This window comes from Bos taurus, chromosome 4 (assembly GCF_002263795.3).
Source record: "Bos taurus isolate L1 Dominette 01449 registration number 42190680 breed Hereford chromosome 4, ARS-UCD2.0, whole genome shotgun sequence".
Classification (NCBI taxonomy): Eukaryota; Metazoa; Chordata; class Mammalia; order Artiodactyla; family Bovidae; genus Bos; species Bos taurus.
Window position 1 is genome coordinate 114,643,684 of NC_037331.1, and position 23,035 is coordinate 114,666,718.

A 23,035-nucleotide genomic window follows, 5' to 3' on the forward strand; every position below is an offset into this window, starting at 1 on the left:
TACCCCACCATCTGCTTTTTTCAAACAGGTTGGACAGTTGGGGGGAAATAATAAGTTAGTTTCCATGTGAATAATACTTAGAACTGGGTCTAATTTAGCCTACCTTAATACTTCTGAATAGGTAGTAAGTTTCTGTTCTAGGAATTTTTTTTTACAACTATGCATGTAACACAGTACAGACTTCCACGTATTTAAGAAGACTGCTCAGAGCCAGAACCATTTCATTAACTGAAATTAACTCTGAGCAAACAGCAAATGGGTACAGGGCTTAGCACGAAGAAAATGCAAGATGCCTCTAGGTACCTAGGGAATCTTCACGTTGCACAGAGTCACGCTAGGTCAGAACTGATGATGATACTGGGCCCTCTCGTGTAGGGAAGCAAAAACCCAGAGCCTCTCAGCACACGTGTGGGAAAGCCAGTCGAACGGAAAGCAGTGACACACCCATGGCTTACCCGGGTACTCTCCCTTCAGGTTGGGGAAATTGATGTTCGTGTAGAGGACTGGAGCTACTGTTGCCATCCCACCCAGGGCCTCCTCTTTCTCCCACTTGAGAGTGCTCCTCTGGGCGTTTGACATCGTGTCATTCTCTCCCTCCACAGGGGGAGCCGATGATGTCCATGAGTTGGGAGGATCACCAGCCATTGGATTAAACGCTGGATTTTTATCCCTGCCAAATGATAAACAACTTTACTTCATAAACACAGAATAGCTTTCTAAGTACTATGGTCAAGTACACTTTCATTAAACCCATACCTACAATGTTTGATGGGTTTTAGCAAAGATCACCATGATTTTAAGACACTAACACTGGTCACAGTAAGTCAGACTGATAAACACCTATATAACAGAAATGATTCATGTTTCCATATAAAGTCAAGGCTTTTAAATACCTGGCATCAGCATAGGGGGATTGCGCTACAGCAGAGAAAGTTCCCAGTCCACTTCCGGGAGGTAAAGAATTGTGTGGGAGGTGAGGACTGGGTCCAATGAGGCCGTTCATGAGTGGCATCCGTGAAAAGACATCTTCAAAGAAGAAAGCATATTACTCAAAAATAATTTAAAAGTAACAGAAATATTTCTAAATAAAAATCTGTAATACTACTCAAAAATAGAATTTCCCCCCAATATTATACTGTAAAATATTGCTTAAAGAGCGACTTTTGGCTATAAAATTCTGAAATATTTCTCTGTATTTCTCTATAATTCTGTTTACTTCATCATGGTATGACGGGAGTAGCATGTGTCTTGGAGTCTGATGCCCTAGGCTTGAATCTTCATTCTGCTACTTGTAAGAAGCAGAATCAATCACCACTTTAATAAAACGAAGGTATTCTGTAATGTATGTAACCGGCATACTGTATGTGCAGTTTTTAGCACAGTGCCTCCCATGCAGTAAGTATGCAGCACATATGAGCTCTAAGAAAAAAAATCAATCTCAAGAAATGATAGCTAGGTTTTATCAAATCTTCTTCTTCACTCAAAATTTATGAACAGATATTCATATACAAATAAAAACCCCACCTATTATTCTTAAATTGGCACTTTTTCTCTAAAATAGTTGGGAACACGCAGTATTGCACCTACCATTATAAACTAGATGATCACTGTTAAAAATATGGAATTTGCACTACTTGGAGTTGCAGGCACCAAGTCCGCTTTAACTCACATTCCATCACCTTCACGTCTTTCCCTCAGAGACATGAGGTAAACCATAATGAGACCACCCTGTGTTTCCCCAAACTCTGCACAAACACAGAACTCCAACCCTTATTGTGATCGTCTGTTCTCCTAAACTATTTGGTAGTCAGTCAACTGTCCTTAGCCAAGCAATTTTCCAGCCAAAAAAAAAAAAGGGCACACACAAAAAACACCTTTTTGGGGTGTATCTTCAAAAATCCCTTCCATAAGTTTACACTGGTAATCATTTCATGATGTAAGGTAAACTGTTATGCTATATACTTGAAACTATGGAGAGCTGTATGCCAATTATCTCTCAATAAAACTGGAAGAGGGGGAAAAAAACCCCTCCAACTTAGAGACACACTTTCAAGTAATAAATACATGGCCTCTACTGATAATTTTAACACTCAGAACAACACTGGAGATCCACACCTGCATCACCAGTTAGTTGTGCAAATAAAAATCAGTCATGAGGTTCGCTACTACTTGGCACCCCTGGCACAGTGACAGAGCACTCCTAACCTGATCATTTGCCAAATGGTTGGAAAGAAAAATAACCAGAAGTGCCTTGCCCACAACACGCTCTGCACCACAGAATGTCCGGTCAGCTAAACCAGATCCTCCATTACATCTCAAGTTCCTGTCTGAGGACGCTGGGGCTGAATGTCCACAGATTTTCAGGCTCTGTCTCAAGGGCACTGGTCCTGGAAATAACCCGACATCAGGTTAGGGCCCCTCCTGCAGAACGGCAGGGCTGGGCCCACTGGTTCGCGACTCCACAACAGCCAAGTGTCTGAGGACACCTAAATTCACTCCAAGGATTAGATTAAGGAGCAAGATTTCTGCATTCATTCCAAGTAGAATGCTACCTCTATTTTCATCTTAAGAGAAAAGGAGGTTCCACTAAGCAATGTATTTCACTGAAAAATATCAAGTGTCTTTCATGTAATTAGGCTAAACCAGAGCTCCCTTCCTGGCCCTGAGAATGTGAGCAGTCCTGTGGCACTCTACCAGCACTGACGACTGTGCCCGCAACACAACCGTACTGGAAGGTTATGTAACAACAGCAGCTATTACCTATTTAGCTTGGCCCTGTACTAAAAGGCTTTACACGCGTTAATTAACTCGCTGGTCCTCACACCAACTCCGTGGAATGGGTTATCATGTGTAGCTCCATTTATGCAAAAAAGAAAAAAGACCCAGAGAAATTAAACAGCCTGTTGTTGCTGTACACATAAATAAATGCAAAGCATTTTTCCTTTATTATGATTTTAATTAGGACGTGGTCTCCACCGGCTACCCCACACCTCTCAAGTTTACCATTACCTGGTCATACTAGTATCTTTTTCAAAGCGTGGATAAGAACTGATTGAAAAATTACTTCATGTAACCTCCACTTAAAGTGATTTCAAGTACTCTCTCAGTCTTCCTGAAATTTCCCTTCTTCGCTTTCTGACCTGTGTAACTGCCAGCACACCACGCTCTGCCCTCTCTGCTCCTACCAGGCTGCTCCGCTAAGGATCACAACAGCCTTGTCTGACCCAATGAAACAGCACACCACCTTTTACTCTACTTGGCCTTACAGACTGTGTCACGAGCATCACCGCTAAGACCCTACCTCGCACTCAGGGTCTCCACCTGTTTTCACTTTCATCCAACCCTCAAAAGAGGGAAAGAAAAGGAGCATGCAATTGTATATAAATATGAACCAGCTGTGAAGCATATGATTTATTACATTCACTTAAAAAGAGTTCAAGATTCTACATTCTACTGAAGTATATCCTTTTAAGAAATCTCACCCTTCTGATCACTACACAGACAAGTCCTAAGCCTTTATCTACAGCTCCGAACAACGCAAATGCCTTTACGTCAGAACAATGTATATGCTCATTTCTAACAGAGTAAAAACGGCCTAAAACTAAGCTCATTACATCTCCACCTCTCTCCTCTACAACACACACACAGTCTCTCTTCTTCGCTCCATGTTTCAAGTTTACGGCATGACTGATTATCTTCTGGGCCAGCCTGACATATATACAGTCCAGTCCAGTCTCTTTCCTCTCACCTCACATCGTACACCCAATTGGTAGCACAATCCTACTTATGCTAACATTGCTGTCTATCAAATCCAATTCCTCCTTTCAGTTACTACTGCAGATATATTCACATGGAACCCAATTTTTCATTCAGTCCCAACTGAAATAAACTCATTAATATACAACTCTTCCCATCCCAAATCCACTTCCAATATTAACACCAGAGTTACTTTGCCAAAACATGTGACTCATCAGATCATTTCACTGATGTGAGGTCTCCAAAGGCTGGAGGAAAAAAGGCCAACTGCCAACGCCTAGCTGTCCAGACAAAATCTAGTCCCAATGTCGTACTTTCTAATTTGGCCTCCTTAAACACTGTCCCTTTTACCTCTCCTCCTTTGCTCTGGGAGCAGCAGAGCTGCCATTCCTAAATAGGCACATGTCTCCCTGCATGTGATCTGATGCTATTTTATCCTTAAGTTATTATTCTTTCAAACACAAATACTGAAATCTCAGAGACTCTTATAGCTCTGCTTGAATTATGCTCACTGTAATGGACATGAGTTTGAGCAAACTCTAGGAGATAGTGAAGGACAAGGAAGTCCGGCATGCTACAAGGAAGGAAGTCTGGATTGCAAGGAAGTCTGGGTTGCAAAGAGACACGAATTGAGTGACTGAACCACATCAACAATAACAGAAATTAGTTGTCTACCTAAAAGTCTACAATACTACAATTATAAACTCTGGTGGCTAGTCAGCCTTAGTCATCTCTGAGTTACACGTAAGCACCTAGCCAAAACCCACCTCCACTCCAAGTAAACATCAACCTTCCTAATCCTCAGTATCTTATTAAACATGAGACTGCACATTGAAATGATTTAAACAATGATCATAAAACCTTTTTATAAAGGAATACATCTTTAACTGATTTGATTTTTTACATACTTCTAGTTTCAAAAAACTTGGAGACAGTTGCTTTTATTTTTATGTGCTGTGAAGAGAAACATGGAACAGTTTTTAATCATTAAGAAAGTGTATGGGAACAATTATGTCAAGAAGTGCTTATGAATCTGTTTCATCCAAATGTAAATCACATTTGATCTAGCAAACATCATGGTAAACTGATGTTTAGGACTAAACTGGTAGAAACTAAAACATTTCAATTATGTGCATTATAGAAATGTTCGTGTACACACAAAATTGGTGGCCAAGGTAACATTAAATCATCTGCACTTCTTAGCACTTACACAGCGTATGAGCTCATAGAAGCATCATCATAGATCATTCAGTTCAGAGTCACAAGGCAGCGACAACAGGAGAGAGAGAGGACCCAATACTATCAAGAACACGGTCTGAAGCAGTATCTCCTTACCTATGCCCACAAAATTCTGATCCTAGCCTATCAGATTTCAGCTCTTCAGAAAGAGGGAGAAAGGAAAGCCTGAAATTTGTTCTGCAGCTAGTTACAAACAGGTAGAAGAAAGTGTGTTAAACAAAACAGGCAATTTCCACAGAAGTAGGCATTTCGGCCGACAGTGGTAGAAAGGGCACCGATTTACTCTGCGGAATTTACTGAGGCCATGTTCTGTGGCAGGTATACAGCGAGGGCAGCTGTGACTCTAGCCTTCAAGGAGCTCACCGTCTACAGGGAGATCCGTAATGCCCCAAAGGGGCGTTTATATTTGCACCACATGCTATGAATGGAAAGCCCGGGGGGAGTGTGGGAGTGGAGACTTGCTGGCCACAGAGGGAGTGACTGAGGCTCAGACCACATGGATGAGTCCAAGGCAGCCGGTGAGGGCCGAGCAGTTCTCGGAACATTTCTGCGGGAACGACTGAGGAAAGGTGACGCGGGACCAAGGACTGGGGGCAGGGAAGGAGGCGGGCACCGTTAACAGGGGCACTGCCAGTGAAGTGGGCAAAAGAATTCTGACCACAGAATGAGCCGCCGCGTTCCAGGGAAAGGCAGGGAGGCGGGGGTGTGACTGAGAGGAACTCAGAGGCTGGTCCTACCCCGTCACTGCAAAAGAGGACCCTCTCTTGTCATGTCTGCGTGCGTGGTGGCCGAGGGGCAACGCGAGGGGGCACACGCGGCAGGGCCGTACTTACGACACTTGTCTAGAGGCGACGTACCCTGGCCGTGCACGGGCAGCAGCTGGGGCGCAGGGGGCGGTGGCGGCTGCGGTATGGGGGGCGGCGGCGCAGCCGCAGGACTGAGCACCGCGGTAAACAAGTCCTCCACGTCCTTGCCCCCAAGCTCTAGGAGACACAAGGACAATGGCAGCACGGTTAAGAGACTACGAGAGCCAGAGTGCAGGGAGTGCTATTTCCATCAACAAGAGAATCAGAACACAAATACCTGGAATTTTATACAACTTGCTGAGAATTGCTCCTAGGATAAAAGAGATGGAAATATTAAAAACTGCCTTGTCAATATCTGGATGCAATATAGTATTTGTCACAGAACGATCAGAATAGAAGTTAAGTGGCATGCACACATCTTTGAAGATCCTATTACATTTCTGCGCGTCTTTAGAAAGCTCAGATGGAGGGCAAATGCTTTACCGTCTGTGACCATCTTGTCAAGTTCAGGGCTGAGGATGCCATCGAGCTGCTCTTCACTTAGAGGCCGTGAACTATGACCCACACTTGGTTGAGGCAGAGACGAAGGGTCATCAGCACCCGAACCAACGTCTATTCCAGCTAGAGGAGCAAGGTATGTATATTAGAAAGTGGATTCTGAACACTCACACAAAATGCATTAACACAATTTACCTGCATTAACACACAACAACAGGATTAAAACAAAGCAATGGAAAGCCTGTAATTCTGAATTAATCTAGATTTTAAAACCAATTCAGGGGGTCAATAAGTAAAAATTAGGCACAATGCATTTGTAAACTTAGGTTCTGCTTAAAAAGTTATGGTTTAATCAAGGGAAGTACATTTCCTCAGAAACAAGAGAACACTTCTAGTTCTAAATTGCTAATTTCTACACACAAAAAAGCACCATATTATTAAGTTAGGGGTCTCTAAGAAGAGTCAATATATAATGTTCAATATACTTTTAACTCAAACTTAGAAAACTGTGGTTTCAAATGCAACTGGGTCAACTATCATATGCAGGTTGTAAAACAATCCAGTTTCACGCTAACTAATGGAAAGCTCAAAACTCTTAATGCTTAGTAAAAATCATCCTCTGGTGAACAATTCCAACTACAGATCTTATTTCTGAAATATTCTGTAGTCAAAAACAAGATACAGATTATGTTAACATGCTGTATCTTACAAAAATTGGTTTTTAAGCAAGAGTAACATTTAAAAGTGGTTTATTGTCTATTTTATCACACTTCCTCAATATTACTATCAACAAGTGAAAATTCATCTCTTATTTGAGCTTATCCTAGGAACTATCAATATAATGTTTGCGTAATAGTACAGATTACTTTCTAACAAGAATAAAACCATTCATTAAAAAAAAAGAAAAAGAAAGAACACTACAGAGAAAGTCACCCAGAGCACAGTACAAGTGTACCATGCCTTAGTGCACACACAGAGAGAACAAAGCTGGATTAGTGACAAAGGAGCACTGTAACAAGTACACATGCACCCACAGGCTGTTTCGGCTGAAATCACTACTAAAAAAATAAGACAAACTACTTCTAGTCAGCCACCACCCACCGCTGATTCTTACCAAATGCACAAGGTGAGCTCTCAACCTGGAAAGTGCATAAATCAAGACCTACAAGACCCAAACCAAATACAATGGATGATTACCACAGGAGCGGGAAGCGGGGGTCGGCTCACACAAAAGAAGAAACGAGGTACATAAGGCAAAAAGTCTTAGCTCTGATGCAATTAAAAAGACAACAGAAATTACGAATGTGCTATTTCCCCTCTTAAAGCAGGAAAGTCAAGGCAGATCAAATAAAATGATGAGTTTGACGATGCCAAAGAAAGAAAAAACTTTTTCCATTTCAATGACTACGCCTGTTTCACACACACACACACACACACACACCTCTCAACTCACATCATAAAATAGACACTGGGCAAATGTACCTGAATGATCAACTGATTTAGCAAGGTCATCTGAAATTATTCCAAGAATGTCATCATCTGTGTTTAAGACTTCAGAAATGTCAGCTAAGGGGTCATCAGCAGCACCTAAGTATAGTAAGTATATTTTCAAAGTGTCACCATTTTCCTAGACATTAAATTCTAAAACTCATTCATTCAACCATTTACCAAATATTGAGAATATAGTAGATACTGAGGTAAGTGCCAGAATCATAAAAAGATTATTATTTCTAAAGTAAGGAATTTTTCATAGAAAAGGCACTCCAACATTTGAATAAGAAAACATTAAAAATTAAGACATTTGTTTTTGTTACTGTATATTAACAATGAAATAAATCTTAAAATAAAAACCCACAGGCAGTAAAAGTGAAATAGAATGCTGTAACAAAGCAAAAAAAATAAAAAAAAAAAAAAAGAAAACCATTTAGAAAAAGGCACCTCTAAAAATGACATCTAGAAAACACAATAGAAGGTAAATATTAAAGACAAACCTACTGCTTAAAGTTCCTTGTAAAGTATAAAGCAAATACCATCGAGTAAAATGCCTACTTCCAGCTTTACTCTTAACACTCATTAATTCACTCATTTACTCAAGAAGGAACCTGAGCATCCACAGAATTATGTCTATGCAGCAAGCTAACAGGCACTGGTCCAGCCACTAGGAGAGAGAAGGGACGAACACACAGTGCAGACGCGCCAGAGCTTCCTCTTTCAGAGGCAGCGGAGAGTGAACAAAATGAAACCAGTGTAAGTGCTATAAAAATAAACAATGAGGGGAAAAGGATTAACAACAACATGGCAGGGGCCACCAATCCTCCACGTACTCAAAAGCCCACATCTGACCTACACTCGCCCCTCTAGCCTCATTTCCACATCTGCAGATTCAGCCCGCCAGAGACCCCAGGACTGCTGTACATATGAGAAAAAACCCCGCATCTAAGTGGACCCTCGCAGTTCAAACCCCTGTTGTTCCAGGGGCATCTGTAAAACGGGAATCTGCTGGAAGGTTGCTAGAAGAGGGTGTGACTGATGTCTTTTTTTTTTTTTTTTTGACTGATGTCTTAAAGGGAACACACTGGCTGCCAGGTGCAGAATGGACCAGGGTGGAGGAGGGTAAGGCGTGTTGGGAGACGAGCTGGACCGGGGAGCAGGAGCGGCCGTGGTCCCGGTGAGAGGTGGTGCCCGCCTGCACACAGCGGACGGAGGCTGAGGTAGGCAGCCGCTGGTGTGGGATGGCATCTGAAGGCAGAGACAAACTTGTGGGTGTGTGAGATGTGGAACGTGAGACAATCAAGAGCCAGGGAGAGCGACAGGGTTTCTAGCCTAATCAAGTAGGAGAATATTTAGGCTACCTTTAGTGACTTTATTAGTCACTTAAGGAATATCAGAATTTTTGAATCCGTTTTTGACTGTTTTTACTTAAGAAAAAAAAAGAAGATGACATAAAATACTCCAGACTCTAGACCAAGTATTTCTATAAAACATAGTCTTGTCCCTTTAAACATATCAGACAGAATGCACACGTACATAAAAATACAATTTTTCAAACTGAAATCCAAAGTATATTTTGTATGCCCAAATATTTGTAAAGTTTTTAAGAAATAAAATTATTTCAATACTATATTCTCTAGACAACAGTATCCTTGAAAGAAAAAACAAAAAAATGGGGTAACTGTTTCAGGGTAACATTTATTTGATTTTAAATCAGTGGAGGGTTTCCCCTCGCAGTCCAGCAGTTGAGACCCCACACTTCCACTGCAGGGGTCGTGGGCTCAATCCCCAGTCAGGGAACTAAGATCCCACAAGTCACAAAGCATAAATAAAACACAAACAAAGACACTTAAACCAATGGAATTCTATTAAACAAGTAACAGTCAGTGTTTTTTAAAAGACTGTGTTTTAAAAGTTCTCCTCTACCCGATGATATTTCATATCTTATTAACAAATTATTAAAACTGACATAATGGAAAATATTGAATAACTTTTTTTGAAAAAGAAAGCTATTAGTTTTCAATTCCCCATCATAAAGGCAAAAGAGTGGTTCAACTGTACAGATTTTGACATGTGTGTTATTCTAGTCCTCTATATTTTGGCTTAGTCACTAAACCATTCTCTCTTCATCAATTTTTTGGGGAAAATGACTTCAAATAAAGGAAACCGGAATGAAAAATGGTATATATCAATGTCTTTCCTGTCACAGTATCTCCTGCCCAACCCCAGTTCGCTTTCTTGTAAAAACTCAATGGCAATTTACTTCTATGAAAGCCTTTAAACGGCTGGGCAGATTTTTACAAGGCATCCTTCAAATAGTAAGACATCCTTTGAAACACCTGCAAGTCTTTCACTATACATTATTTTAACAACATACTGACATGGGTGAGAGCAGGAAAATACTCAAAACAATTGAACTAAAGTAACAGTAAAATGACATGTTAACATTAAACAAAGAGTATGGCCTTTAGTCTCATGCTGAACGTGTGCTTTCAAATAACAGGGGGCAAGACTGCTTCTAATTATTTCAAGAAGTTAAAAGATTAATAGTAACCTGTATTTCAATCCAGGATGATGCCAAGTTAATGAAAATGTAATTCAACATTATCCAAAGTCATCTTTCAGGGGATGCTGCTTTAAGATTATTTTCAAAATTGAGTTTATAAAATTAAATGAGTGACAACTGCAATTCAACGACAAAAAGGGAGCCTGTCAGAAGAATATTTAATTTGTTGCTCATTGTTTAGTCGCTGTATCGTGTCTGACCCTTTGCGACCCCATGGACTGCACAATTGAAAGTAAAACAAAAATACAGAAGTGGAAGAAAAACTTTGTGACACCAAGCCAGCTAAACTCTGGAGAGCCCTGCTGATGTTAATATTACTTTATACACATTAAGTTCTTGTATTTTTCTCTGATTCTGAGCAGTCCCTGTATCCCCTGTGTCTAGAGTCTCAATAGAGGACAGGTTTGCAAGGGACATCTGGCAATATCCGGAGACGTTTTTTATTATCACAACATTGTGAGGCTAGAGATGCTGCTGAATATCCCACAATGCTCCAGATGGCCTCCCTCCACCAACAAAGGTCGATGGCCTAAACTGTCAGCAGTGAGAAACTACCTAAGCCAATAGGTTGCTGCTGCTGCTGCTGCCAAGTCGCTTCAGTCATGTCCGACTCTGTGCAACCCCACAGACGGCAGCCCACCAAACTCCTCTGTCCCTGGGATTCTCCAGGCAAGAATACTGGAGTGGGTAGCCATTTCCTTCTCCCAAGGCAATATATTCCACGGTATATTAACACAATGGATCAGACAGCTTCCAACTACAGTATTTATTCTTTTTTTCTTCTTTGGAATTTCTTGGGGCTATATAATTAATTCTGAAAAACATCTTAAGTTGAAGATTACTGTAACTCACCAATCATGGCCTCATTATACTCCCATATGTCGCCCTCAGTCAACAATAAACCAAGCATTTTCCTTTACAACTTGCAAGAGTTGATTTCATTGTAGTAACAAAGATGAATTTATTTGCTAAATCATACAGACCTGGTCGACTTAAAAAATAGTTGCATTTACTGAATGCAAGTTTTATTTCAATAAAGGTAAGTTTTATAAGCATTTCAAAGGTCTGACTAAAAGGAAGATGAATGTAATGTGATAAAAAACAATCTTGTCGTTTCCTCTACATACCGTGAGCTCCAGGTTTTGCTGGCATTGAGGATGAACTAAGTAGCGGGTCTAAGGAAGGATCCAAGAAAGTGGTGTTCGTGTTTGTTTTATAAGATAGCTGGGTTGTGTCTTCTGATAGATTATCCAAACTTAGTTTGTTTTGTCTTGTTGTATCTAGAAGATCTTTTCCAAAGAAAGCTTCCTAGACAAAGAGAAGCACACGTGGAAACGACTGACTCAGATATAAAATTCTAAAATGAGAATACAGATAACTGTCATTTTGATAAGAAGGCAGAAATAACAGAAAAGCTTAGTATTTAACAATTTAAGAATTGAATATAGGAATATGTAAACAATAGAGATAGCCTGTCAATTATTTTATGCAAATCCCCTTTTTAAAAATAAGCTTTTTTGTTTTTTTAAAATAGAATCAAGTAAAATTAACCAAATAAAACTACCCAATTCTGTCAAATGTTTCTAGCAACCGCAGTAATTTCATAATCCCAAGTTAGACTACAGTGAAACTTAAAAATGGATAAATTTATAATACTATGTATGGCACCTTAATTCATATTATAAGAAAAACTAAAACTTCATGAATATTACTAACATTTGTAGATGATCTATAGAGGCTAGCTCAAGGGTTTGATCTACAACTTTAATATTTGTATACTTCACAGATAGATTTAGCAATCTCCTACTGATGCGTATAACCACATTATAAAGACTTCACACACTATAAATCTCAAAGAAGGTTTTTACAGTCATTTTAAACAAACTATGTGTACAAAATTTACCACCATTAAAAGCCTTGGCGTTTTATTCAGTTACTCACGCTGACTTTACTCCATTTCAATATACTTTATTGTAGAGACCACTGTTTCAAGCCTGGCCTCCTTGCAACTCCAGGATCTCTCCCCAACTTCTCCAGCATCAATAAGGAGAACAACAGGAAGCGCTGGGGACCCCCTTCACCTACTTCTATTCCAAAATTCTATTTTCTATAATGTGGTCTGTCTGGAAAGGGGAGGGCAATTTTGCAGTAACTACCCACATTTAATCTTGCCAAAGATACATAAACAAAAGAGGTTCACTGCATCATTTTGTTATATCCCTCCAAAATGAAAACAGCCTCAATGTCTGTCAGAAAGCATATGACTAAATTATAAACATCCATACTGTAAAATACATAAATTTTTAAAAAGGATGTAGGACTATGCTGTCAAAAATAAAGCTCTAAAATACAGTACAGTTTTAAAAGAAAGCAATTTGAATGATATGTCCAGCAAAACATAAAATACAAACCAAGACTATTAAGATTGTGCAAAAATAAATTATTTAAAAAGTTCTCAAAGGAGAAATGCCAAGCAGTTAACTTGTGAAAAGGGACAGGGGAGGATGGTCTGTGAAATCTGAAAACCCACAAAGATAGCACTGGGCAGGAGATGGACTGGCTTCTTACACCAGCAACGCTGGTATCACTAAGAAAAATGCTGAATAGTAGAAAGCATCTTGGAACTTTATAGATTATTTACTTAATGCCTTCAGTATGAATCTGAGAGATCTGAGAACACCATTAGCAAAAAATGTTTCTTTGTATGGCTCATGATGAATTTAGTGGTATTTATCAACCATCTGGTATTAACTAAAGACCACAAAACTATTTCTACTGGGTAGATTACACAATTATTTATACCTTATCTTGACACTGCTGTAATTAATAAAGAAAAACTAGAAAAAAACTGTTTATCAATTCCTCGTGGATTTTCATCACTAGTCACTATATTTCCCACTCTACTCCAAAAAGCTGTGAAAAAAATTACAATTGCTATCACAAGATGTCCAAGTAACATTACCATTCATTACAAGTTTCCTTCATATCAAAAATGTGTAAATTACTGATGAACACTAGGGGCATTACACCTGTTCACCAGAAGACAGAATCTAGATTAAGATTACGACTACAGCAGTAATCAGGAAATCCAATCCACTATTTTTAAAGGCTCTTTTGTGAAAGTATGGAATGATCAGTTTTCATACTTCTAGAATGAATGGGTGCAAGCGTGCCAAGTTACGTCAGTCACGTCTGACTCTTTGTAACCCTATGGACTGTAGCCCACCAGGCTCCTCTGTCCATGGGATTCTCCAGGCAAGAATACTGAAGTGGGTTGCCATGCCCTCCTCCGGGGGATCTTCCTGACCCAGGGATCAAACCCAAGTGTCTTTTGTCTCCTGCATTGGTAAGTGGGTTCTTTACCACTATTACCACCTGGGAAGCCCCTAAAAGTGATAAGTGTTATTGAAGCTGTAATTCTGGCTGCCAAAAAACCATCTTCATTCAGTGAACATAATCACTATAACCAGTGCTGGCAAAAGGAGTCCACCAGAAGTGGGTCTGCAGAGCACAATGGTGTGCCTGGTTTGCAAGAATGAGCCTTTCCCAGCCAAATACGTCTTCTGAAATTTAGAAGTGAAAAACTGGGATTAAAAAAGAACTCTGTGAAAAGTATCGAAGCACAAAAAAGATGAACGTAATTTTTAAGTGCCCCTAAGGAGGTAAAAATAGCATTTGGGATGACAAAAACAATAAAACTATTTTTCAAAACTCAAGACATCACTTCATGTTTATTGACAAATACATAATATAAAGCAAAATATTACTTGTAAATAGACAGGGAAAATTTCTTCCAGCTTATTTTTCCTTTTTCGGTATCTCTTCTTTATTTTTTCAGTGTTTTCATTAACAGAAATAGATTCATCAACTAAGGTATCTGGTAACTGCTCACTCCAGCCTGAAACAACAATCACACTTATAAATATGTGGTATTTAAAATTTTCAGATAAACCCACCAAAATAACTAATAATAAATGATAACTAACTTACCAACATACACACAGACAAGTTTTGTCTTTATTCTTTCAGTTTTATTGAGATATAACTGACATACAGCTGTCTAAATATATACATAATGACTTGACAAAAATTTTTCACAAAAAGATCTGTTAATTTTAAATATCATAAAAATTCATTTCATGTCTACTTAGTACCAGCATGCTTCCTATTGTGTCTTAATGAGTATTTTCTTACAAAGCAGAAATTTGTTTTTATGTAAATGGTGACATCTTGTTAAAGGTAAAAAAAAAAACACATACTCAATGCTAATGAGTATAGAGAAATGGCTACTCACAAACAACTAAAAGGAATTTAGCAGGTCCAACCTCTAGGTAGAGTTTATTGGAACTATCCCGCAAAAGTCTTTTAAAAAATGTGTATCCCTCAATCCAGCAATTCTAGGTTTGGGGATTTATTGCAAACTAGGTATCTGTAGTACATACATACTGTGATAATGTATGACTATCTGTGAATCTGGTCATAAAAACGTTATGAATGCTCAAATTTAAAATAAAAGAAATGCAAAAATCTGAAATGTTGGCCTAATAAACAAGAATACCACTTACAGCAGGTGAGCAAGGAATCAAATGATACTCTCAGATACTTTAAGCAAAAGACACATACATGCCTTCTGAAAATCAATGTGGGCACTTGTGTTGCCAGACTACATAGGTTGAATAAAAAGTACTCAATATAGTGGAGAAACACATTTTAAACCAATTTTTTTTTAATCTACCAGTGATCTAACCAGAAAATATACAATTCTCTAAGACCAAAAATTAAGGTCAAACAGGAACCACAAAAATAAGCAAAGAATGAAATAAAGCTCTCTGAAATGCTGCTAAAACCTAGTGACCTTGAACTCCAGTCTTCAGAGCGCTATGAGGAATGGGGTACAGAAGACAAAGCCTGCAGCCTCTTCCCAAGGTGGCGAGACCAACCAAGGGTGCCTGCTACAAAGGAGGGACCCAGGGCTCCACGCCCAGGGCTGGGTGAGCACGGAGCACACCCTCCCCTACCCCAGTCCTCCTCTCATCACTCACCACCACCCCCACCCCAACGGCAAAGAAAACTGCCACTGAATAGTATGGTGCTGAAGAGAAAGGCAAAACAAATGAACATCTTCCCTAAGAGTTCATAAACTCAATACAGCCCTGATGTGTAAAAAACCGGCATTTACGTAACACAGGTGGACCAAAAACCTTTAAGCTAAATACTTAGCTTAAAGAAGTCCTGGAGTAGTAGTACCTCATGTTCCTGGCAGCGACAAATGCAAATGTTTTCTGAAGGAACCAATCTTTAATTCAGTTCTCAAAAACTTCAGAGACTGCTCTACAGAATATGAGCTCACAGTTAAAAAAAGTTTGTTGTTGTTTATATATATGTATGTGTATCTCACACAACAAACACCATCAAATGAGGCAGCAGGCAGCAGGGCACAGGAGAGACAGTGTAGAATGTGACGCGCGAAGGTTTGAAAATACTTGACTCTAGATCAAGTGCAACTAGAAGAAGTAAGTTGTACGAAGAAACTACAGTCTTAAAATATCTAAAAAGTAGTCATGAAAAGGAAAATATGCACAATCGATTAAAAACTCAACGGATGACAAATGAAGAAAAACACTAAATGATGAAACTAAAGTTACTTAGAAGACAATAGAGACAAACATGGAAAATACAAAAAATAGTTTCACAGAATGTATCACACTTAATTGGGGCATTATTATAGTCACATTAAGTAATATCAGAAACTTCTTTAAAACCATTACAGTGCTTCCTCTTAAAAATGTACAGCAATTAAAAAAAAATTAATTCACAGGCCAAAAGCCTACCACAATGTAATGGAAAAAACTTTATTCAAAAAACATAATAAAAACATATCATTTTTCTTTACATTCTATATACAATATTTAAAATACAGAAAACGTACAGATCAAGACCATATGGATCACAAAGTCTTCATTAGAACCAATTCTTAAGCTATGGCTTTAGCAATGACTTAACTTTCTTTGAAACTCTAAGAAAAGATGACACAATATTAATTGGAAGATACATTTCTAAAACAGCATACAATTTTGTTATAAATTATTGGGGTACCCTGTCACTTTCAGATACATGGTCTACAAAGTTTCCGATTTTACATTTTATACCAAGTACCTAAGGCAGGCAAAGAATGGCCTACTGTGAGATGACCAGAAAGTGCCAGATGTGTTTCTGTGATCAAGTCCCTAAACTGCTTATATTTAACAGAGGGAAAAAATACAACAGAAACACTTGTTAAAAATCTCAAAGCAACATAATCTACTGGGTTTAAATAATTTTCTTATCAAACCTACTACACTGCAGATATGAACTGCACAGGCACCTTACAGATCGCTGAGCAGCAGTAAGGTGGTGGCCGTGGCATTACTTCCAATAGTTGTTTTCAATGGGAACATCAAGACAAGACAGTAAAATCAATCAAAATCAGGACCATACCATCATCTCTGCTGGGTAACTGCTCGGAAATGGAGCCTGAGGAATCCTTTCTGATTACAGATCTTTTGGTTTTTCCTTGCCCAGTTCGACTTCTTTGTCGTACCATAAATCCACCAATACCTATCCAAAACAGAAATTGGGGAATCCTGTAAATAACTAACTTCTCCCTGTATTTCCTCCAGAAGCAGGATGAAAATGTTTAGTCTCACAAGTGAGGAATATCTCAAATTCAAATGGGCTAATTTAAATCAATAATCTCATTTTAATGCAAAATAAAAGAGTTTGGAAATAAGACGTCAAAGTTATTGTTATCTTATTACTAACCAAACAGGAATAAAGAATTCATTGAAATACAGAAGACTGCATGTACTTCTTCTAAACAATGTCAGAGTAAACATTATAGTGTATTATGCTTGTTTCCTTAATGTCAGTAACTCACAGACCATTCAAATTATTTGTACGTTAGTTGAGGGAGAGCAGACACAAGATACAAACTAAACTAGGTGATCCCAAAGAAAGCCAGCACGGCTTCTGGGGAAGTGTGTCCAGGTGCCCCTAGTAAAGTCAAGACATGAGACGCACGCAGCTCCAGTGAGGGCACGGAACCTGGCACCGAATGGTGCCATTCTGGTTACTGGCAGACTTTGGGCAAGTTATTTACCTTTCCACTGCCTCAGTTCCCTCACTGGTAAAACGGGGATAATGTACAGCATCTCCTACACGCAGGTTATAAGCACTAAGTAAGCGAACACACATAAAGTGCTGAGACTAGTGCCTAACATACAGCAGCACTGACAGCTTTTATCACTGACAATATACTTTGTGACCTAATGGGCCCCTCACACGGGTCCCTGACACGGATGACTTACTTCCATGTAAGGCAGATAAGGAAAAAAACAAACAAAAAAAACCCTGAACGTTTAACTCTTAAGTTCCTGGAAGGAATTCAGACATGTCTAAAAAAAGTAAGTGCCTTATAAGCCTCATAATGACAAAGAAATGAAATTATTTTCATACAATGATTGAATGAAACTCATCTAGGCATTAATTACAGATGTGGCCCATCTGGAAGGAAAATCTAGTGGAAAACAAACACAAAGTTTTTCCTTACACATCAAAAGGTATTTAGATCATTCTTATCAATACAACAGAAGCAATCAGAAGAATAAAGACTGGACTGATTCAATATACCTCACAGCAGAGTGGGTGGGATCGAGGTTCCAGAGGGAGGGGATAAATGTGTACTTACAGCTGATTCAGACTGTTGTACAGCAGAAACTAACATAACCTTGTAAAGCAATTATACTCCAATTAAAAAATACACTTTAAAAATTTTTGCTTAAAAAATGCAAAAATTTTCATAAGCAAACTGCCTAAAAAGAGCCTAGAAATTCTGTATTATGAATATGTCAATACTTTTTTTTCCATTAAGGCAAAAAAAGTTTGACAAATAAGACAGCTTTTCTCTCCCCTCCCCTGAGGCAGAGAGGAAATAAGAGTTCTTAACAGTCACATTATTAACCAAACTATAAATTCTAGGAAACATAAGAACTCTGTCATATCATCTTCATATTGTACACTTACTGGTTGGTACTCCTGCACAAAAAATGCAGTAAATTTAAAAAACAAAAATATTAGAAAGTGAATGCTAAATCATGAAAGAATTGACAGAGGTACACATCAAGGGAAAACATATGTTTTATTGTGAGTCAGTCACATACCCACACTAAGACATTTATCACCTACAAAGTTTATTTCAACTGTTTAGTTCTGTCATCTATACATACAAGTTTTAGAGTTGTTAAGGAGTTATATTTCATCCTGATCATTTCATTATAACTGAAGCCCTATTATATTTTTCTTAAATTAAGTAAGTTTTGATTGTAACTGAAATGCCCAGCTAAGGCGCTCTACCTGGTCGGTACGGTTTCCGTTTTCTCTTTTTCACGCCCTCCGTTCCTTCAGCCCCCTTAGCTTCATCATCCACAGCTTCTCGTTCAGGACTAGATTCTGATTTTCCATCACAGTCCATGAGTTCTCCTTCTGGAAAAAAGTAAATGTACAGACAGAACTGAAAAACTGCCGAATGTATAGCTCCTATGTAAGAGGAAAGACAAAGCAAAGTGGCTGCTGAGCCACTCTAATCGTGCATCCCACCTGACAGGGAGAGTACAGAAAGAGACGGAAAAGGCCCCCGACGGCTGGAGAAGTCTTGCTCCTCAGTGCACCCTTCTCAGGAAACGCAACACGAGGCTCAAGGAAGGGGAACAGAGAGGATGCTTGGAAGGACAATTATAAATCAATCTGCACTTAACCTATCACTCCTTGCTATTAATTATGTCTTCAGGTCCAGGACCCGAAGGCTGTCTCTCTAGCCTAGAACTCTCCTGAGTTGCAACTAATCTGTAATTAGATATTACCCAGTTACTGGAAACTCTACATACAAAATTGAACTACTAATTTGAAATGAACTTCCTCCCTTCCTCGGGATTTGCCTGTCATTAAAGAGCAAAGAAATGTACCCTGCAGAAGCCAGACTCCTGGGAGACAGTCTTGACAATGCCTCATTTCTTTTTTCATGCCATCAAGGCTCCTCAGTATCTCTCAAAGGCGTTTTACTTTTCTCGACTGTCATCTCAGTCCAATCTCAACTTACTGCCATTCCCTCCCCTCCTATCCCTCTCCTTGCTTCCAAGCTTACCTTCCTCCCTAATCGGTTCTTTAAACTGCAGCCTAAATGATCTTTCTATAAATACCTATCAATTTTCTGCTTAAGAACCCCTTAATGTCTTCCCAGTAGCCTGAGAATGAGATTCAAACTGTAAGGCCCAGGTGATGTGTCCTGTGAGCGCCACAGCCTCACTGCCCCCCCACCAACTCACACTCAGTTCCCTGTGCTCATCAAGCCCTCCCCTCTGCCTGCCCCTATCCCCCGTCTCGGAGAATTTATCTCCTGGAGAATCCCCACAGTTACATGTTCCTGTACATTAACATTATGCGTCATTTGAATTGGTTCTCTTAATGTCCATTTCCTTGCTAGACTATATTCTTCTTAAAAACAGCTATCAAGATTCTTATTAACAGCTGCATCCTTAGCATGGTATGTAACAGGTGTTCAATAATTTTCTCACAGAATGATGTAATCAATGCAATTAATGCATAAGAGAACACTTTTAAAACCATGGTAATCAAAGCTTTTCAAATTATGCTTTATGCTGTGCTGCAGGGGGGAAAAGTTATCAAATACATTTAAGAATAAATTGTTAACACTGTTCTTCAATATTGTAAGTATTATGCATAACATTTCTATAATACCATTAGCACTGTGCTTTTTTTTTTTCAGTAGTATTAATATTAGGTCAATGTTCGAGGTCAATTCTATAATTATTCTGATAATTGCTTTCAATAGCTAAAATTAAACCATGAAAATTTATTTACTGAAACTTAGCAAACACCAAAGAAAACAAAACAGTGTAATTACTTACCTTAAAATAAACCCACTGAAATATATATGAGAAGGAATTTAGGGTTAGATGGTAGACTAAAAATCTAACTTCACTCTCCCGAAACCCTACACAGAGCAAAGCAACTTATTTAAAAAAAACAAACTTAGAGAGAGAGAGAAAACAGGAAAGAAGAAAAGCCATAACTTTGGAAGGAGAAAGCCGAAAGATGAAAGACAACTGAGTTAATCGCAAATTCTCATTTAAACGTGGAAGGAACTAAAAAAAAAAATCCAGCTTATATCACAATCTTCAAAAGAGTGAGGAACTGGCAGAAGCAGGCACCTTTGGAAATGGGTAGCAGGAAGCTAAAACACAGAACTTCATTAACTACAGGAGCCGCAATCCCTATGACCGTCCCAACCCCACACGCTGGGAGGCCGCCAAGCGCACCCACAGGGTTTGGGACTCCTGGGACTCAAACTGCACACTGGGGTGATGTTCTAAAACAGGATTAAGCGACTCCAGGCAGGTTAAATGCTGGCACTCTCATCTGGGGGTCCTTCCCCACTAAACTCCCAGAAGGTCAGAAGCTAAGCCTCTACGCCCCAAGAGGAGACAGGAGGTCCTCCTGGGAAACCGAACCAGCCCCAGGGAAAGGCCTAAAGGCGCTGGCACTGGGGGATTCTCCCAGCAGGAAGCTGAGGGCACACAAGCTCCGTCAACACACCACCCACAGCCTGAGGCTTTCCATCAAGGCCTTAACCCCTCATTGTTTTCAAAAAACTATTTGTTTATCCAATCACCACTTTTAGCCTTCACTTTTAATCACACAAGGACAACCAAGACTTACTAATGAAAGACAGAGACCTGAGACCACAAAAAGCAACTAGGAATTGAAAGACTATGTGGGAAAAAGAAAATATATATAAAAAACTTTAACGTAAGATAAAACACAGGAGAAGCAAGAACAGGATGCTATGCAAAGGAGCATTCAAAGGAAGAAAGCTCTTGGAAATTAATGCATGGTATTTAAGAACAAAAGAAAAATGAAAATCAGTAAGGGATAGAAAGCTAAAATAAGAAAATTTACTTTAGACTAAAATGCAAAGACCTGAGCTGGAAAGGAAGAGAGAAAAGACAGGGCGCTTGGGCTGAGTAGGTGAGGCACCAAGGGGAGGAGCATCAGGGGTTTCCAGAGTGTTTCCTAACGTTGAGGGGTGCGGGATGAGGGGCCACTCAGTGCCCAAGCAAAGAAAGGGAAACTTAAGAGAATGAAACAGACGCACCTTCATGAAATTTCAGAACACCGCGGACAAGCAATGTCCTAAGATCCAAACAGAATCCAGAGACAACACGGACCATACCAAGTTCCCTAAACAGTAGAAACTAAAAGATGCTGGATCAATGACTTCAAAATGCTGAAGGAAAACTGAATTCCAACCTGGAAACGGTCAGGAGGGTGGGTACATTTTCAGAAATACATAACCTCTCAAATTTGCCTTCCATGCACTCTCTAGAAACTCTGAAGTTTCTCAAGAAGACATGTCCACCAAACGAGAAAGAGAAATATACGAAACCTCAAGCCCCTCAGAGTAGACTGGAAAAAAGAAAGGGAAAAAAAAAAAAAAACCCAAAGAAACAAAAAAACCCTAGAGGCCTCTCAAAATGGGAACTGAGTTACTTACAGCCATACAAAGGAATATGAAATGAAAAATGGTGTAAAGGCAAGGAAAAGAACATTAAGACCAAAAAAATGCATACCCTGAGAGCTTGGACATGAATTAAAACACGGCCACAAGGACACACAAAATGGCCGTTGCTGGAGAAGTGAACCGGCCAGACACGGAAAAGAGGAACACTCTTATTCTTGTTTTCAAAACGTGAATATACCACTTGTCCAAAAAACAAAATTTAAAGAGTCGAGGGAATGAGCATTAACAAATCGCAAACGTACCCACCCAGCTGCTTTCTCTCGTCTGCTCTGGCCCCTCTGAACCTACTCTGACCCTCCCTGCCAGAGACTGAGTGCTTCCCGACGCCCCCACCATGTTGTGAGGGGGCTCCCCCGGGGCAGCAACCGAGAGGGAAGCATTGTGATCCCACTCTTGAGACACAGACTCTGTAGACTGGGGGCGGGGGGCAGTTTGTATTAACAGGGTACTCCGATTTCAGTAGGTGAATTACAAAGAAGCCCGCTTTTACTGGACAAGGAGTTTGTTTCTGATATGCTAAGGTGATTGTTTATGACTTATTTCCCTCAAGAAACACTCATCAGTAGAGTTAAAAATTAACCGCACAAAGATGGGTATTGCTGCCATATTTCAGAAGCATTACAAGTCCATGTGGACTTTGTTTTACGTGTATGATATGATGCACGGTATTACTTCTAAGGGGATGTCTCTGCTGGCAGCCTCAATTCGGAAACTGTGCAAGTGCAGAAATATCCACCATTTCTCACAGCACTGTTTCCCAGAACAGTAGTCATTGGGAAAGCCGTACAGTCTTTTTATTAATGCTTTGTTTTTAAGAGGCTTTATAATCTCATACTTTGGGAATTAATGTGTACTATCAAGAAACCTCTCAAATTTTGTGAAATGCATCAGATTTAAGTTAGGACTATGAAATCACTTTTCAGGAATTTTCTAACGGCCTCAGAAGTGACAGTTTTTCACCATACTCTGGGTGACGGACATCGGGTCAATTCATCCCAGAAACACAGACTACTTCTTTACAAGCCCCACCCACTTAAAACTTCA

The 23,035-nt window shown here is 39.5% G+C and overlaps 1 protein-coding gene across 21 annotated transcripts in view; it reads right to left on the reverse strand.

Moving 5' to 3' along the window:
* The window catches only part of KMT2C (lysine methyltransferase 2C), a 254,958-nt gene that overhangs the window by 45,883 nt on the left and 186,040 nt on the right, over positions 1 to 23,035 (reverse strand). For 17 of the 21 annotated variants that reach the window (XM_024991270.2, XM_024991266.2, XM_024991279.2 and 14 more), the window contains 11 exons: positions 18,748 to 18,876; positions 16,834 to 16,953; positions 14,124 to 14,254; positions 11,484 to 11,664; positions 7,782 to 7,886; positions 7,414 to 7,461; positions 6,285 to 6,422; positions 6,079 to 6,111; positions 5,829 to 5,978; positions 894 to 1,026; positions 456 to 670 (listed from right to left, as the gene is read on the reverse strand). In XM_024991270.2, the coding sequence (XP_024847038.1) occupies positions 456 to 670; positions 894 to 1,026; positions 5,829 to 5,978; positions 6,079 to 6,111; positions 6,285 to 6,422; positions 7,414 to 7,461; positions 7,782 to 7,886; positions 11,484 to 11,664; positions 14,124 to 14,254; positions 16,834 to 16,953; positions 18,748 to 18,876 (1,383 nt within the window). The remainder of the gene's footprint in view (positions 1 to 455; positions 671 to 893; positions 1,027 to 5,828; positions 5,979 to 6,078; positions 6,112 to 6,284; positions 6,423 to 7,413; positions 7,462 to 7,781; positions 7,887 to 11,483; positions 11,665 to 14,123; positions 14,255 to 16,833; positions 16,954 to 18,747; positions 18,877 to 23,035) is intronic. The other 4 variants (XM_024991282.2, XM_024991273.2, XM_024991274.2 and 1 more) reach the window with 3 other exon arrangements.